This window comes from Doryrhamphus excisus, chromosome 7 (genome assembly GCF_030265055.1).
Source record: "Doryrhamphus excisus isolate RoL2022-K1 chromosome 7, RoL_Dexc_1.0, whole genome shotgun sequence".
NCBI lineage: Eukaryota > Metazoa > Chordata > Actinopteri > Syngnathiformes > Syngnathidae > Doryrhamphus > Doryrhamphus excisus.
Genome location: NC_080472.1, coordinates 6,171,803 through 6,187,628, shown reverse-complemented (window position 1 = coordinate 6,187,628; position 15,826 = coordinate 6,171,803). Strand labels below are relative to the sequence as shown.

The following is a 15,826-nucleotide window of genomic DNA, read 5'->3' as shown; positions in this document are numbered from 1 at the left end:
AGGGAGGGTTTTGGGGGGGCGTGTTCTTCGGCTTCTTCGTCTTCTTCGTGGTCATGACTGGTCGCAACGAACTTCTTCTGTGCATACCGCCATCTACTGTACCAGCTACCAACCAACACCAAAAATGTAAAAATACCAAGTAATAGCAATGGTACATGAAAAACAATTCTATTTAAAAAAACACGCACATCACCTTCTCTTTCTTCACTTCCCTGCTCCCACTCCACCCACATAGTTATTACATGTGATGTAAACAAAACCTGCAACGTCTTGTGGCAACATGCAGATCAGATGGCACAAAGGAATTTTGTTGGTGCGATAAACTACTATGGTACCCATTATGTCATTGTATGGTCATATCACCTCATACTTTGGTACGTGACAAAAAAAACTTAAACTATATTAGGAAAGCAGGAAGTGAACAAATGTAACAGTTACTGATTGTAAAAGTACCAGATGGAGGGGTAGGATTTAATAAGCTTTGCTTCTTCCTACTCCTTTTGGACATGTGGAACTGGGAACTGATTATGGGATGCATTCAATTGTAACCTGATGCATGTTCAAATGAAATAAAACCATTACCATCACCATTACATACTTTGATGGCTGGCCATCTAGACATTTCTGGTATGTGAATAATGGTATCATCTTAGCCACTCCAAAGAAAAAATCTGGTTGTGCCACTGCTGTTAAGGTTGACAGCTACTCTTATAGGAAGTGCTATTTGCAAGTCAGAATTTTCATCATGCATCATGCTCAAAACATAATTGCCGGTCTGACAAAAAGATAATTGTGGGTTTATGTGCAGATGTTAAATGTTTAATCTACATCAGTAATAGATGTCTGGCACCAGTCCGGGGTGTAATCTGCCTTTGGTGCAAAGTCAGATGGGACAGGCTTCTATTCCAGAACAGAAATGGTCCAAAATGGGTGACAAGACATTAAACAGTAAGACAACATAACAGTGCAAGTTGTATTTAGGCTGATCAGCAGGAACCCCCTGTTTGATTAAAGTCTTTCCAAACCCACAGAAGATCAGTATTATCATCCAAAGTGGTGGCAACTAGTCTGGAATAAGAACAGCGATTGTACGGCACAGGAAAGACCTGGAAGGAATCACAATTCGGAGGGTCTGTGAGAGGGATGTCCAAGTATTCCATGCACAAGCCCAAGTACACATCCTCAATGTAAATGGCTTTGACGTGCCTTGAAGCCTCTAAAAGCTTTTTCGGCAGGTCCAAAGACAGTGCATATGCCAGACCCAAAGCGTAACGCGGGTACTGAGGTTTCGGGTAAACATCCACTGGTAGGTACCACTTGGAGGTGTGAGTTCTTTGGACGGCTGCTTCTCTAGCCACAAGACCAGTCATGTAGTTTGTCTTTGGAGCATTCAGCAACATGGTAATTAAATTTGGCACATTGAGGAAGATATCAGAATCAATCTTCATGGCATAAGAGACTTCAGAGCAATAGAAGTTGAGCCACTCAAGCATCACCATGGTTTTGATGGTCAGGTTATTGTAGCAGTCCTGGAAATTGCTCTGGATGAGGTCCTGGTGCTTGATGCTCTCTTGCTGCAGATCTTCTTCCATATGTGGCACCGGTTCTCCAGTATGGAGCCCCAACAAGAAAAGGACAGTTACCACTTTGCCCAAAACCACCCCACTGCCACCCCAGGTCCTGCGGATGATGTCACGCTGTCGCCTGTTGTGAGGCGCCACAGGAACCATGAGAACCAAAAAAGATTTCTGATCTTCACATTTTTTTGGCTCATTTATAATGAAGTGATACTCATGGGGGTATGCCACGATGTATGGACTTTGAATAACTGAAGACATTTCAGAAGTAACTCCAATAATGGAAATGTTGTTTGTTGAAACATTGAGAAACATTTCATTTTGTGAACATTTGCTTGCCCTATATTGCATTAACAATTTAGGTATCCAGTTAAATGCAAAGTCCTCCATGTTTCTGCTGCAGCAAAATAAAAGTACTGACAATGCCAGAATAAAAAAAAGAGAGCGGCGTCGTCTTCCACCCCAACACCTCCTTTGTGGGGCTGCATGTCTGCTGAGCCGAAAGAGAAAGGGTCAGTTAGATTGATCTGTCAAATGAGTCTTGTTTGATATGTGTAACATAATCAACACACATATCAACAAGATGGTGCCTTCAAGTACTGTGAAGCAAAGTGTGACAAAACACTGCTGACATTAAACATGCAACAACTGTGGGATTTGTAACTGTAATTATTTTTTGAATAAATTAATAATAATAATAGTAAATAAAAAATAAATAATAAAATAATTTATAATGTAAATAAAATTTACATTTCTTTACTTACATTTTGATGTAGTTATTGTTTTAGTTGAGTATCAGATTATTTACCACAAAGAGATTTACATCCCTACTTACTATAACTGTAGATAAAAACTAAACACTCGGAAACAAATGGTAACACCCCCCCCAAAATAGTTGGCTGAAGGAAGTTATTACTGACATTAAACTAGAAAAAGTTTTCTTACTTCACAACACTTGTGACACCTTCAGTAGGACCTGGCAGCCTTTGTAATTATTACTGTAGTTACAATTCAAATCGTTTACTACAAGGAGTTCCCCTACTCATTATTGATTAAAATGTGACTAATTAACTAAGTTAACTATGGACAAAATGCAATGAAACCAAATATTTTAACTGAGTGACAGTATTTTATTAATTATTATTAATATATTTTTGAAAAAAACATGACGGAGTGAAGCCGTGAAACGTTATGGCTAGCGACCTCATACATTTTTTAATGAACCTGTCTGTTTATAAAGACTTAAAGATTTATGCATCTTTAGAAACAGACAGGTGTTTATAAATATGTTTATGCATTGTATTAAATAACTTCCAGGGCTGTTAAAAATAATGCAATAATGGTGGTAATCAATTAGAATGCGTCTTCTGCCTTACATTTGTATTTTACTTCATTTTTATTGCGGTTACTTTATTCCCTTTCAATCCTCTTTCACAGTGGTTAATTTTATGGGCAGGATTTCCCATGAAAATGCAGGTTATGCATGTGGACATTAGACACCCTTGGTCCACTCCTTTCCCATGTCTGCTGTCATTAGGGAGGTGATAAGTAGTGGTTCGGTAGCAAAGCTAGGTGACATGATAAAATGTTTAACAATGTTCCATTTTGACTGAATACAATACACACCTTTCACAACTCTCTTGCATGTCCATGCTCTCCTCACGATGAAGGTCCATTTCCAAAGTAGAGAAAAAACACAAGCTCCACTGAAAAGTTCAACCTTTGTTTGCCCCTCCTCGTCTATCCAAAATAGAATAATAATAAATAGTCTGAGGTCAACTAACTCATCTGTCCTCAGAGCTGTTGCCTTCTTATTGCATGAACAACACTTGCTAAAACATGTTGGAAGAAATGTGCATGCGTGTCAATGCATGCACCTCTGCTTGGGGGTGTGGAGCAAATAGCTGACTTATGATGTTTTGTAGCAGGGACATCACTAGGATTGAGATGGGGCTCTTTGTCATGGAATGCACTCGGTACGCTGGAAAATGTTGTAATGGTAATGCTTTTATTTCATTTGAACATGCATCAGATTACAATTGAATGCATCCCATAATCAGTTCCCAGTTCCACATGTCCAAAAGGAGTAGGAAGAAGCAAAGCTTATTAAATCCTACCCCTCCATCTGGTACTTTTACAATCAGTAACTGTTACATTTGTTCACTTCCTGCTTTCCTAATATAGTTTAAGTTTTTTTATTGATTTATTTTTGTCCCGTACCAAAGTACGAGGTGATATGACCGTACAATGACATACGTAATGGGTACCATACACTTCATCATTTATTTGAAGAGCATTTATCGGGAAAGCGTTCCTTTCCTCTCTTAAAGGGATAGTTTTTTGTACATGAAGTTGTATGACATACCCCTCAACAGTGTAATCAACAAAAACCAACCACAACTGGGCTCACATGACCAAGTTGCTGTTGATGGACTTACACTGCTGAAGCGGATGTCATACAACTTAATGTCAAAAAATCCCAACTATTCCTTTATCTCTTCAGGATATCATTTTACTAAAAATAACTTAACTTTTAAATAATGAGGGGGGTCGGTTTTATGTAGTAAATGTAGGTTTTTCCTCTACAGAAATTGGGGTGTTTTTAAATTTTTGACCGGTAGTGTATATTGATGAATTAATTAATTTCCAAGAGAAGTGATTTCAGTCCAGAGGGTGGCTGTTTGCATAAACATTATCAATATTTTAAAGTACCAAGGCGCTATGTGGTACAAGATACATATTTTATAAAAGGATAAAAGAACCGATAACTGTCACTATGTGGAACGACAAATACAGTCAAACCTCGGTTTTCGTACTGCATGGTTTTTGTATGATTTGGCAAACATCATTTCTAACATTTTACTTTGTTTTTCATACAATAAACAAACTAAAACGGACGTTTGTCCTGCAAAATCCTGTGCAGGATTTATTATGATTATTGAGCACGACTGCTAAATAACCCGTGATAATGCTGTGAGTGGCAGCAATGTGATCAATAAGATAAGAAACACAATTGAATTCAATCTCACCAAGATGTACAGGACATCAACATCAACAATAGGTTCCATCCATTCCTCATTTTTAATTATTTCACATTGTTTCCTGCAACTAAACTAGAATTACAGTACTCTCTATAGAAATGTAACTGTTGATTATATCTTTTGTTTTTCTGGAACTGATTAAATAGAATGACATGATTTCCCAAGAGAAGAATGTCCTTGATATTTCAACCAGACAAATTAATGATGAAAACCGAGGTATGGGAAAAATCTAACGCTGAACCACAATAAACACCGAGTAATAAAAAAAACTAATCTAACTCCAAAGTGACAAGTCAGTGAGTAAATAGCAGTGCAAAAGAATACATTTATTTCCCCTATCAGACAGACACTTATTTTATTATATTAATAAAATATCTTTATAGATGTGTTCATATTTGAACATTCATATACAGGTGGTCCTTGGTTTACAAGACCTATGACCCATTGTAAGTCGAAACATATACCCGAATTAACACTTAAATCAGTTCCACTGCACATGTAAGACAGGATGGAAATAAAACAGTAATAAAAACACTTAATACATGAAATAAATGTAACAGTAAACCAAAAAAAGAACAAAAAAACATTACATGCTAAGTCATTACTGTTGCTTACAAAAGAGCAGATTTTTTCACATGCTCAAAGATCCTGTAGGGACCTGGGAGTGAAGTGCTGTGTAAAAGGGTTTTGTGATTTTCAACTGTTTTGTGACATGTGTCCTGTGTGTGTATGTGTGCGTGCGTAAGACGAGGATCGCATTACAGAGGTTGTTGATGGAGCATGTCCTTGTCATCCTTCCAGCATCCGAGTAGATATTATAATACCATCTTCACCCTTACATAGTCTTCCACCTTATTCGGTAAGTGAGTCTTGTGCTTGCAGACCAAAATAACATTTTTATTTAATTTATGGGAACACGTCCATAACCACAAAACGGTAAACCGGGGCTCACCGGTATATGTTTTACACTGGTCTTGGCAGAGCTCAACCTTGTTTAGATACATTTTTCTTTTACAGATTTAAACGTTTGAATTGACCATTAAACAGTCAATCTTCTAAAAAGATAAATCCTAATAGGTAAAAGTTATTAGGTGCATTAATATTTTTATTATGTGGATTTGTTAGTATAAAAATGTGCCAAAGTCGCCAATGCCATTGCGTCTGAACTGGTTGCCATGGATAGAGACAAATACCTGGTGAGAAATCAGGTCTTGCAGACTTACACTACATGATGTGTGCCATTTCCTGGCTGATTCTGTGTGATGACTGTTCTCTGTCAACTCGGGTGGAACATCCAAGTTTGTCGTCTGGCTTGGTGCGGCAACTGGGTGTCCGGTGCCATCATCTAGACGAGGAAGATAATTGATGAGAACATAACACCTATTTGCGGTTAAAATGAACGTAGTGGAACCTCAGTCAGCATATGTCCCGGTTAGTGTTTTTTGGTTAACGCCAAAAATTTACGCTAAAAATGTTGCCTAGGTTTGCATACAATTCTCTGGCGAGAGTACAATATGGCTTGTTGTGTTATTAATTAATTAAGTTGTATGACATCCTCATCAGCAGTGTAGTGCAACCCGTGAGCAGCGTTCTGGTTGGATTTCAGTGATGAACAAAATTCCGCTTAGTTGGTGGGGCCACTGAAGTAAAGACTTCCCACAACAATATGAGTTCAATAGTGTACATTAGCATCACAAGAATGCCTCCGTGAAAAAAAGACCTCACAATCTCTCTGCATTACTCTCTCTCCCATTGTATGGCTGTCGCCTGTCGCCATTGTTATGTTCCACAATGTTTATATGCGCTGACAAAGTCCACTGCGATGCAAAACAATGTAACATAAGATGTTCATTTATCCATTTCATTCATCATTTGTTGGATTTACTTTACTTTTATGGGAAAATTGATTTGTTTTAGAGTACATTTGGGCTGGAGTCTATCCTTCTGGAACAGCTTCATGATACTAACCAAGGTTCCACTGTAATTGAATGACCAGTCTCCAATGGAGTACCATCTACTCTTTACCTTTGTAAACGCATTTGTCAAGCGTAACATTCCTGTCTTGACGGTGCGAGGGTTTCACAAGAATCACGCCATAACCCTCGTTGTTGTGAATCACATTGTTTTCCATGGTAATTGAAGGGATCGCATTCACCTCATCTGCAAAGTCCTATAAAGCATGAAAATATACAACGTGAAACAATCCAAGGTTGATGAATTTTGTGAGCATTATCTTATCTCACATGCATGAGGAGTGATTGCATTACAGTATATATATATATATATATATATGTATATATATACACACACACACACACACACACACATCTATATAATCCACCCTGGAAAAAGAAGGGTACAAATGAATGATTAAAAGCCCCCTTTGTATTGTACCTTGATGAGAATGCCATCCTTGCAGTGGTGAATGCCATTGCCAACCAGAGTGCAAACACTGCTACGTGAAATCTCAATACCGGCCCCCTGCAGAGATTACATTATTATCATTTTTCATATATATTTATCACATATTATCATTAACTGTTAAATGATTAACTGTTGATTATTACAAACCAAAACATTTCAAAACAATGAGCATGAACAGTGATAGCAGTAGAGGTTAAACACATTCACTTACTATAATTACTAACTGTTGTTACTTTTACCAGTACTAAGTACAGAGAAAATGTGTTTGAAAACTGTCTGAATAGCTAAGCAGATGGCTCTCCAGCATCATTTTGAATAGTATTATTTTCAGAACTCCAATCACCTTGGATCCATATAGATCACACATTTTCATACTGAGCTGAGCAGATGTTTGGACAACAACACCAGCCGTCTCACACTGGAGCACACAATTTTCCATGGACAGGTAGCCCTTTCGCACACCTGGTTAAAAATAAAAAAAATAAAAGTTTTGTGGTCAGAAACATGTTTGATCCTTTAACGCACCATTGTTGTGTGTCGTGACTGGCTAAAATGTGACTTCATGTGTTTCGTTGATCATTTTACATTATCATTCATTAGCAGTGAGTAAATTTTATACTTTAAATGTGTGTAATAACTGTGTGAGGCATATTTAAGATTTAAATATGTATTGTGTGCGACTGAACAATGATAAATCTAATCTAATCCGTAAAGAGAACCTATTATGCTTTTCCACTTTTCTGACCTATAAATGTTGTATTCTCGTGTTAAACCATGCCAATGCGTCAAATAAGAGGTTTGCGCATTTGGAAGTAAGCCATGAAAAAAAAAGTTTTGGATGCAGAGATTTTCCTAACACCTAGTTCAACTGTCGTCAACCTGGACTGCCTTATATGGGCATGTACTCTTTTGACGAAGATTTCACAGTGTTAGCATGGAGCAATCTAGAAAATGTTTGTTTGGGTGTGAGGGAAAGCTAACTTATCTAAAGAGGCAAGTATCAGGCAGAAGTGGTTGGAGTTGATGATTTCCCTCCAGCAAGAGAAAACTATGGGACTGTTTAGTCAGTGATGAGAATAACGGCGTTTAAATAAATGGCATTACTAACTCTGTTACTTTTTTCAGTAACTGGTAATCTAACTAATTACTTTTACTGTCAGCATAACGCCGTTATCATTTGACACCCCATTACTGAAGCCGCCAAAAATATATCACTGACTTCATAACTAATCTGCAGCGCAGTGAGAGTGTTGCATAGTGACAAGGGAGGGGGTGAGATAACCACATAAGCAATGAGGATTGGCGAAGGTTTAGTAAAATTGTGTCTTCAGGTAATGCAATAGTTACTTTTACTGGTGACTAGTTACTTTTGTAGTGGAGTAACTCAGCTACTTTTTTTGAGAAGTAACTAGTAACTAACTATAACTAATTACTTTTTTAAAGTAACGTGACCAACACTGTGTTTAGTGAACAAGTCAAGTCAATTCCAACACCTTTTAAACGTTATTTGGTCGTGTTGAGTCAGAAGAGCTAGCTGTAAATAACAATGTTTCAGTGTTCAAACTGTTTATTTTGTATAAGTAATCAGACAAAACGAGCTTGGCAGCTGTCTGAAGGTCCTCGGGAGAGCTTGGGAGTGTGACCAATCTTGGGAGTGTGACAGTTTGGGCAGGAAGCAGGAAATCCATGCTTCCAGTTATTAAACTGAATACTCACATAAAATACCCTCAATAGCTTCATTCTGAATGAATTTGATGTTGGAAATTTGGACATCAGCTCCTGTGGACTCAATGAAAGAGTCCCCACTGTGTTTCTTCTCAATCACCACATCATCAGGGAGCCCAAATCCTGGCAGAAAAACAGACAAAAGCACATATGCAACAAACTTTACTCGGGTCATTTAGACAGCAATTAGCACATGACTCAAATAGGGCAAAAGAGATCAACCAAACAGCGACCCTTTTCTGTTCTGTTTTTCTGTTTTCTGCATAATACAGAGTTTCAGAACCCTTGAGCCACATTACAAGATTCCGTCACGAAATTAGTTCACCAACACCACTCTTTTTTTGTGTGGGCCTTTTTAAAGCAAGTTATTTTTGTTTTTATATGTAGCTAAGTACTAGTAGCACATCAGAAGTTGGGTGTTAAGTGTAGCTCCATCAGAGAGTGATTTAATTGGACCTGTTATTTGTTTAATATGCCACTGAGAATGTTTCCCACAAGATATGGGATAAGGTATGGTATAAGTATGATTTTGTAAGGATTTACCTCCTAATAATCATATCAATATTTATCTGCTGTGAAGAATGCACCATGTGGCTCTCCATCAGATGCAGTCTATGTATTTTTAAAATTCTAATTATTACATGGTGCTTTTTATTATATAGTCCTGTATGGTGTGATCAGACTTTTTTTAAGTATCAGAATCAGGATACCACATACCCTCTATAGTGATGGAGTCCGGAAGGAAGATGCAGCTGGTAACACTATACACTCCTGGGAGGACAAAGACCATGTCACCCTGATGGCATGAATCCACCGCTGAAACAGGGTCGCTATGGAACTACGCAGACAAAAACATACACAAAGAAAAAAAAAGTTACATTTGGAGAAATTCACCGCCAGAAATTTCTGCACACGTGTATATTGTGTGAACATGCTGTTGTAACACCTTAATAGCTGTCAGTGGATTAAGTAAGTATTGCAGTAAGTCAATCTACAGTATCTATAATCCAGTATTATCTTGATAGATTTATTTTCATCAGACAGCATATCCTGAATCCTACTTCACGGAAATTCACTAATTGCAGCCGGGTGTGGAATCAATTAACCACAAAAAAACAAAGGACGTGTGTATATCTTATGAATAATGAATTTATTTTACTTTTACAATATACTGAGTGCCAATAAAAAATTAGATGCAGTCTGAAAATGGCCGTCAAGCCGCAGTTTGGACACCCCTGCCTTACAGGCGTAAACGAGTATGAGCGTGTTGCATAGGCATGTGCAGTTGGCCCACTTATTCCAATTGTGCCAAGAGAAGTGAAAGTGAGCACGAATCAGTGCACTTGAGTCAAACGTGCCAGACTTTAGGTGTGAAGTGGGCCCAAGCACGGTACAATTAGCATAGTGTGAGTCCACACACATAAGTGTCAAGTACGTACTTGGATTTCAGTGTCTTCTGACGAAAAGTGAGATAGAAGCCTGTCATTGAGGAGGGAGAGGAGCTGATTGGTCGTGCAGGATGCTGTGACCACATGGGCCACCTTGATGCCCGATTCTCTTTGCCCACGACTTTGGATGAACTGGTGACGAGCATTACCTTTGTAGCCAAGCACATACCTTCATTTGTAAAAAATAAAGAAATAATTGAATGGATTAAGAGGTTCAAAGTGTTAATTGGTGAAATAGTAACAGCAATGTGTGTGTTTAAAGACAAAAACATCACTTACCTTAACAATGGATTCTCAATGATGTTCAACTTGCGTTTGAATGTTTCCAACTGGTCATTGAGCTTCAGGCCCTCCACCATTGAAACATTATCCAGCTCAGAGTCTGAATCATTGCCTAGGCTGCTGCGCAGCACCGAAAACTCCTGGAAGCATTGTTCGCAGTTTTCCAGTACCGTCTTATATTCTGACACAAGACCTGCTGGAACTCTTTCCTCTAAAATGTCATAGTGACTGTGGCAAGACAAATTAAAAACACGATTTATAAATACTTATCCATTTAACATTTAACAATAATAACATACCAGAGGCACTCACAGTCTTAGACGAGGCTCAACACAACGGACAAAATAGTCAAAATCATCATCCTCATCTTCTTCATCCCAACGCCTCCAGACATGCTTGTAGAAAAATCTGAAAATGCAATGGTAAGAGTCGTTCAAGAAAGCAACTGCTGTGTATCAGAAATTGCAAGTCCTTTTACAATGTAAGATGAAGATTTCTATGAAATATGACACCTGTGAAAAAAAAAGCCATACCTGAGGTGCTCAAGACCTAGGGCGGTCTGGTCAAAGTCCCCAGACTCATCATACACCACCTGAAGTTCAATTAGGGGCACTTTGTGCTGAGTTGCCTCCAGCAGAGCAGCCATGGTTTCCTCGTTGACTTCACATCCTCTCGCCTCACATTTTAAAGGAAGCACAAGCTTCACAAAAGCTTTTAGATCACTCAGGTCTGCATCATGAACCTGAAATAATGACCTATGTTGGTTAGTTTGTCTGCAGTGGAGCCTTGGTTAGCGTGTTTTTGGTTAACGTAGAAAACTTTGCTACAAGTTTGCCTCAGTTTTCGTGGCATTCTCTGGTTAGCATACAATATGGTGTCCATCTTGTCGTGTTATTAAGACCTTTCACATTTCAACCCATACGGTACTGATAACGAATACCTGGGAATTGGAACTGGTAATCAGGGGTATCAATTTTCAGGACTTTTGTGCGTGTTTGTAGCAATAAAGGCTAATTTAGCAATTGAATTGTACTTTTGATTTACAATATTTAAAAACTTGAACAAATAAAAGATCCAGCTGTTTGCATTTTAACATTACAGTTGTTTCAGAAATGTCTTCAAAATTAAAACCCTTAACTCTAATTAATCTGTTCATTTCTCCTCTTGAAAAATTGTGTGATGGTTGTCCAGGGAGGACAAATAAGTCTAAACCAAATGAGCAAGAGGACAAAGTAAAAATGAATAAAGGCATAATATTTTATAAATTTTAGTAGCCTTTATCACAGTTCCAGAACATGGAACGTGGAGGACCGTAGCATGCATTTAAGCATTTTAGGGAAATTTGTTGCCACTTGTAATTGATAGCAGTCTATGAAATTACCTCCACCAGGACATCGAATAAATCAGTGGCCCAGACAGCTTGCCAACCAGATGACAACACGACTTTCTTCAAGTAATCAGCTATGAAGGTCTTGACTTCTGAGGGCTTGCAGTCACCTAATCATACAAAACACGGGCATGAGAACTTGTGACGTTATTTTAGCTTTACACATTTCGAAAGCTGTGCTTGTAGGTAGGTCCGACCTCAAAACAGGGTTCCTGCGGATTTGACATTTCAAAATGCCATACTTTATCCAGCCTCAGTAAATATAGGTGTATCATTAGAGTTGCAACAATTCATTGATAATTCAATGATTCACCATTTATCCAATTCATCGACAATTATTTTGGTATTTGAAAATCTATCCATCTATTTTCGATGCTGCTTATCCTCACTAGGGTCGCGGGGTGTGCTGGAGCCTATCCCAGATGTCTTCAGGGCAAGAGGTGGGGTACACCCTGGACTGGTTGCATGGGAAGCCTGTCTAGACTTGCATACAAACTTCTCAGCATAGGACACATATCAATAATTAAAATCAAATAATGCAAATTTTTCCTCTTCCTGTGAACAATCCAACCTGACACAAGGCAAAATATGTTTAACTAATATTTAACTAATGTGAATCCCCTCCAAGAACTTAGAGTAGCTTAAGGTTCTCATGACACCTAAAAAGTTTGAAAAAAAAAACAAATAAAACAAACATACTCACTTCATAAAACATTTAACTGGCAACTATATAATACGATTGAAATGAAATTCGGATTTTGACACAGCCCCCATCAAGTTTTCTGACTGCCGCCATCTTGGCTGTGACATCACAACCAGAACACGTTCTGAAAACCAGATTCAAACAAATGTAGTCACAAAGCCAATAAATCGACATATTCATAACAATAACACAATAATCACATTCATTACTATTGTCCTGTGATGACATTGACATAACACTCACAAAAAAATGACCACAAGAATGTTTTTTTTGACTGTCAGTAAGCGACACTATGGTCATATCACCTCATACTTCGGTATGTGACAAAAATAAAATTACAAAAAAATTGTAAAAATTAAAAACATAAAAAATACAAAAACTTAAACTATATTAGGAAAGCAGGAAGTGAACAAATGTAACAGTTACTGATTGTAAAAGTACCAGATGGAGGGGTAGGATTTAATAAGCTTTGCTTCTTCCTACTCCTTTTGGACATGTGGAACTGTGAACTGATTATGGGATGCATTCAATTGTAATCTGATGCATGTTCAAATGAAATAAAACCATTACCATTACCATGCAGGAGGTACAGGGACTCATACATTAACACTAAAGTTCCTGCCATTAAAGCTGACCGACCCACAGGACTGGTTATGAGTTTAGCCTAATACCATGGTGATACGGCTGCTTTAAAAGAGACCTGTTGAGGAACAGGCACGTCCGGTTTTACACTTACACAGCTTGCTAACCCACTAAACTCGCTTTGCAGAATACCCCCAAAGTAAACATCAACACAAGCTGGGTCGTGTACTTTTATCTGATCACACATGGGCAAGTGCCAACAGGGCAGACAGGCGATTCTGGTGCATGCTTATCAAATCAAGCACATATGTGTTCTCCGCGCCATTGCATTGTATTCTACTGCATTAACCACTAAGAGTCAGGAACATTACATTAATTAAACAATAGCCACTGCACTGTGCCTAGTGGTTAGCGTCTAGGCCACACAGCGAGGAGACTTGAATTTGATTGCACCCTTGGGCATCTCTGTGTGGAGTTTGCGTGTTCTCCCCGTGCATGCGTGGGTTTTCTCCGTGTACTCCGGAGTGTACTTCCTCCCACATTCCAAAAACATGCTAGGTTAATTGGCCACTCCACATTGTCCACAGGTATGAATGTGAGTGTGAATGGTTGTTTGTCTATATGTGCCCTGTGATTGGCTGGCGACCAGTCCAAGGTGTACCCGGCCTCTCGCCCGAAGACAGCTGGGATAGGCTCCAGCACCCCCCGCGACCCTCGTGTGGATAAGCGGTAGAAAATGAAGGAATGAATGAATGTGTGGTCAGTTGAATGGAATACATCAAATAATCAGACTGGATTGATCCATCCATTTTCTATACCGCTTATCCTCACTAGGGTCACTGGTATGCTGGAGCCTAGCCCAGCTGTCTTCGGTTGAGAGACCGGGTACACCCTGGACTGGTGGCCAGCCAATCACAGGGCACAAACACTCACATTCATACCTATGGACAATTTGGAGTCGCCAATTAGCCTAACATGCATATTTTTGGAATGTCGGAGGAAACCGAAGTACCCAGAGAAAACCCACGCAGGCACATGGAGAACATGCAAATTCAAATCCCAAGCGGGGAATCGGACCCAGGTCTTCCAGATCTCCTGACTGTGTGGCCCACATGCTAACCAGGGAGCAGTGGCCACCATGCGTCCTCATTGACTGGATGTGAATATAAATTATATTTGACATTCTACGCAGTTTGTGTGAGTGTTCAGTGAGTCTGATTCTTACCAAGGATGTAGTCCTGGTAGGCTTTGAATCTCTCATAAAACAGAAGGCGGCCTGTCTGAAAAGTGTCTGGCAAACTTGAATGACTTCCTCCACTGCGCTCGGATCGCTGAAGCTGCGTCCCTGTCTTTTCCACGTTGAAGTGGTTTGTGCCACTGTCTTCATCTTCACCATTACTTCCAGCCTCATCACTCTCTCGACCTTCATTTTGGAACAGAGCTGTAAAATTGAAAAATAGAAAGAAATAGTTGAATAAAAGACATGCATGTACTTTTTAAGTTAGTCTGGTCAAAGATAGTTTACAATATTTAACTTTTCTGACTGATTAATCTAAAATGAAACGATGCAGAGGCCACTACGCCCCTTTCTCTCTTTTTTAAAAAGATGCGTATGACAAGATATAACCATCTATTAAATATATTTCTAAATATAACTGTTAGTGAGATACATTCGATATAATGTTTTCTCTTTTCAATGTGGTCATAATCCTCCCTCATAAATGTTTTATGTTTCATTTCTACATAAAATATTCTTTGGGGTTCAATAAAATGGAGCTGTAGACCATAAATGCCCCCCCAGGCCACACTTTGGAAAGCCCCACAACAGTGTTTTCAGACACCAGCACTGTATTTGACAGGTTATTATTTATTTATTTGACATTAAATAATAAAGTATTGAGTCTTGGTAAAGCACAGTGCACAGTTCAGTGCTACTATGTGCTATGCACAGTTCATACGTTGTGGCCGTAATAATTTGTCTGTATCTCTGTGTACCGATATACGGCATAACATTCATTAAAAATCACATATTACAAAAAACGAAGATATATGGAATACCTTGAGTCACTTCCCGATTAATATGCCCGGCTTCAGAACTTCCAAAGGCGTCCCGGTCTTCCGCTTTGACAAACGATTCCAAATCAACAACAAGAAAGTCTGACACGACGTTCTTCTTTTCAGCCTGATCAGGCGAACTTCCAGTTAGTGTCTTAGCATTCGTTTCTTGCTCCATTTGCAATTTTACCACGCACGGACAATCAAATATATTTCGATTAACTAAAATCATATGGTGCAAAACTTGACACAGCTACTGTACATCAATTGTTCACGCCCATCTATTCAAACATTACCGCCGTTCGAAGTAGAGCAGTTCATGGCGCGGCAGTTGACATTATCGCCACCATCAGGATAGGAGTACAAATACACGAGATAAGCCACCACCACCCACATCTGCCGCCCTTTCTTCTATTTCTCATTTGATAATTAGGGGATGTGGACAACATTCGAAATCATCACGATTCTTTATCTGTCATAAAAAATACTTCCGTCATTATAATTAAGTTGTTGTTCAAGTCGCCACTATACTATTGGCATCACCATTTCTGGTACATGCTCAACTGCATGAATCGACTGCGCCAATGTTTTTAGAATAAAAC

The 15,826-nt window shown here is 38.8% G+C and overlaps 2 protein-coding genes across 3 annotated transcripts; both read right to left on the bottom strand.

The window, feature by feature from the left end:
- Positions 1 to 27: 27 nt before the first annotated feature.
- On the bottom strand, positions 28 to 3,376 carry LOC131132271 (beta-1,3-galactosyltransferase 1-like). Of its 2 annotated transcripts, none has more exons than XM_058077748.1 (2): positions 3,204 to 3,376; positions 28 to 2,070 (listed from the first exon to the last, which is right to left on the bottom strand). In XM_058077748.1, exons 1-2 carry the CDS (start codon positions 3,251 to 3,253, stop codon positions 987 to 989), a joined length of 1,134 nt encoding a protein of 377 aa, XP_057933731.1. In that variant the 5' UTR covers positions 3,254 to 3,376; the 3' UTR covers positions 28 to 986. The 2 variants fall into 2 exon arrangements, with proteins under 2 accessions (XP_057933731.1, XP_057933732.1); XM_058077749.1 differs by having other exon boundaries at positions 31 to 2,067.
- Positions 3,377 to 4,909: 1,533 nt separating this feature from the next.
- Positions 4,910 to 15,796, bottom strand: shcbp1 (SHC SH2-domain binding protein 1). The gene is made up of 13 exons (XM_058077751.1): positions 15,228 to 15,796; positions 14,395 to 14,610; positions 11,879 to 11,994; positions 11,031 to 11,239; positions 10,810 to 10,905; positions 10,495 to 10,725; positions 10,207 to 10,384; positions 9,485 to 9,605; positions 8,759 to 8,890; positions 7,386 to 7,504; positions 7,013 to 7,099; positions 6,644 to 6,788; positions 4,910 to 5,963 (listed from the first exon to the last, which is right to left on the bottom strand). The coding sequence occupies exons 1-13, from the start codon at positions 15,454 to 15,456 to the stop codon at positions 5,740 to 5,742; spliced, it is 2,103 nt and encodes a 700-aa protein (XP_057933734.1). The 5' UTR covers positions 15,457 to 15,796; the 3' UTR covers positions 4,910 to 5,739.
- Positions 15,797 to 15,826: the final 30 nt, after the last annotated feature.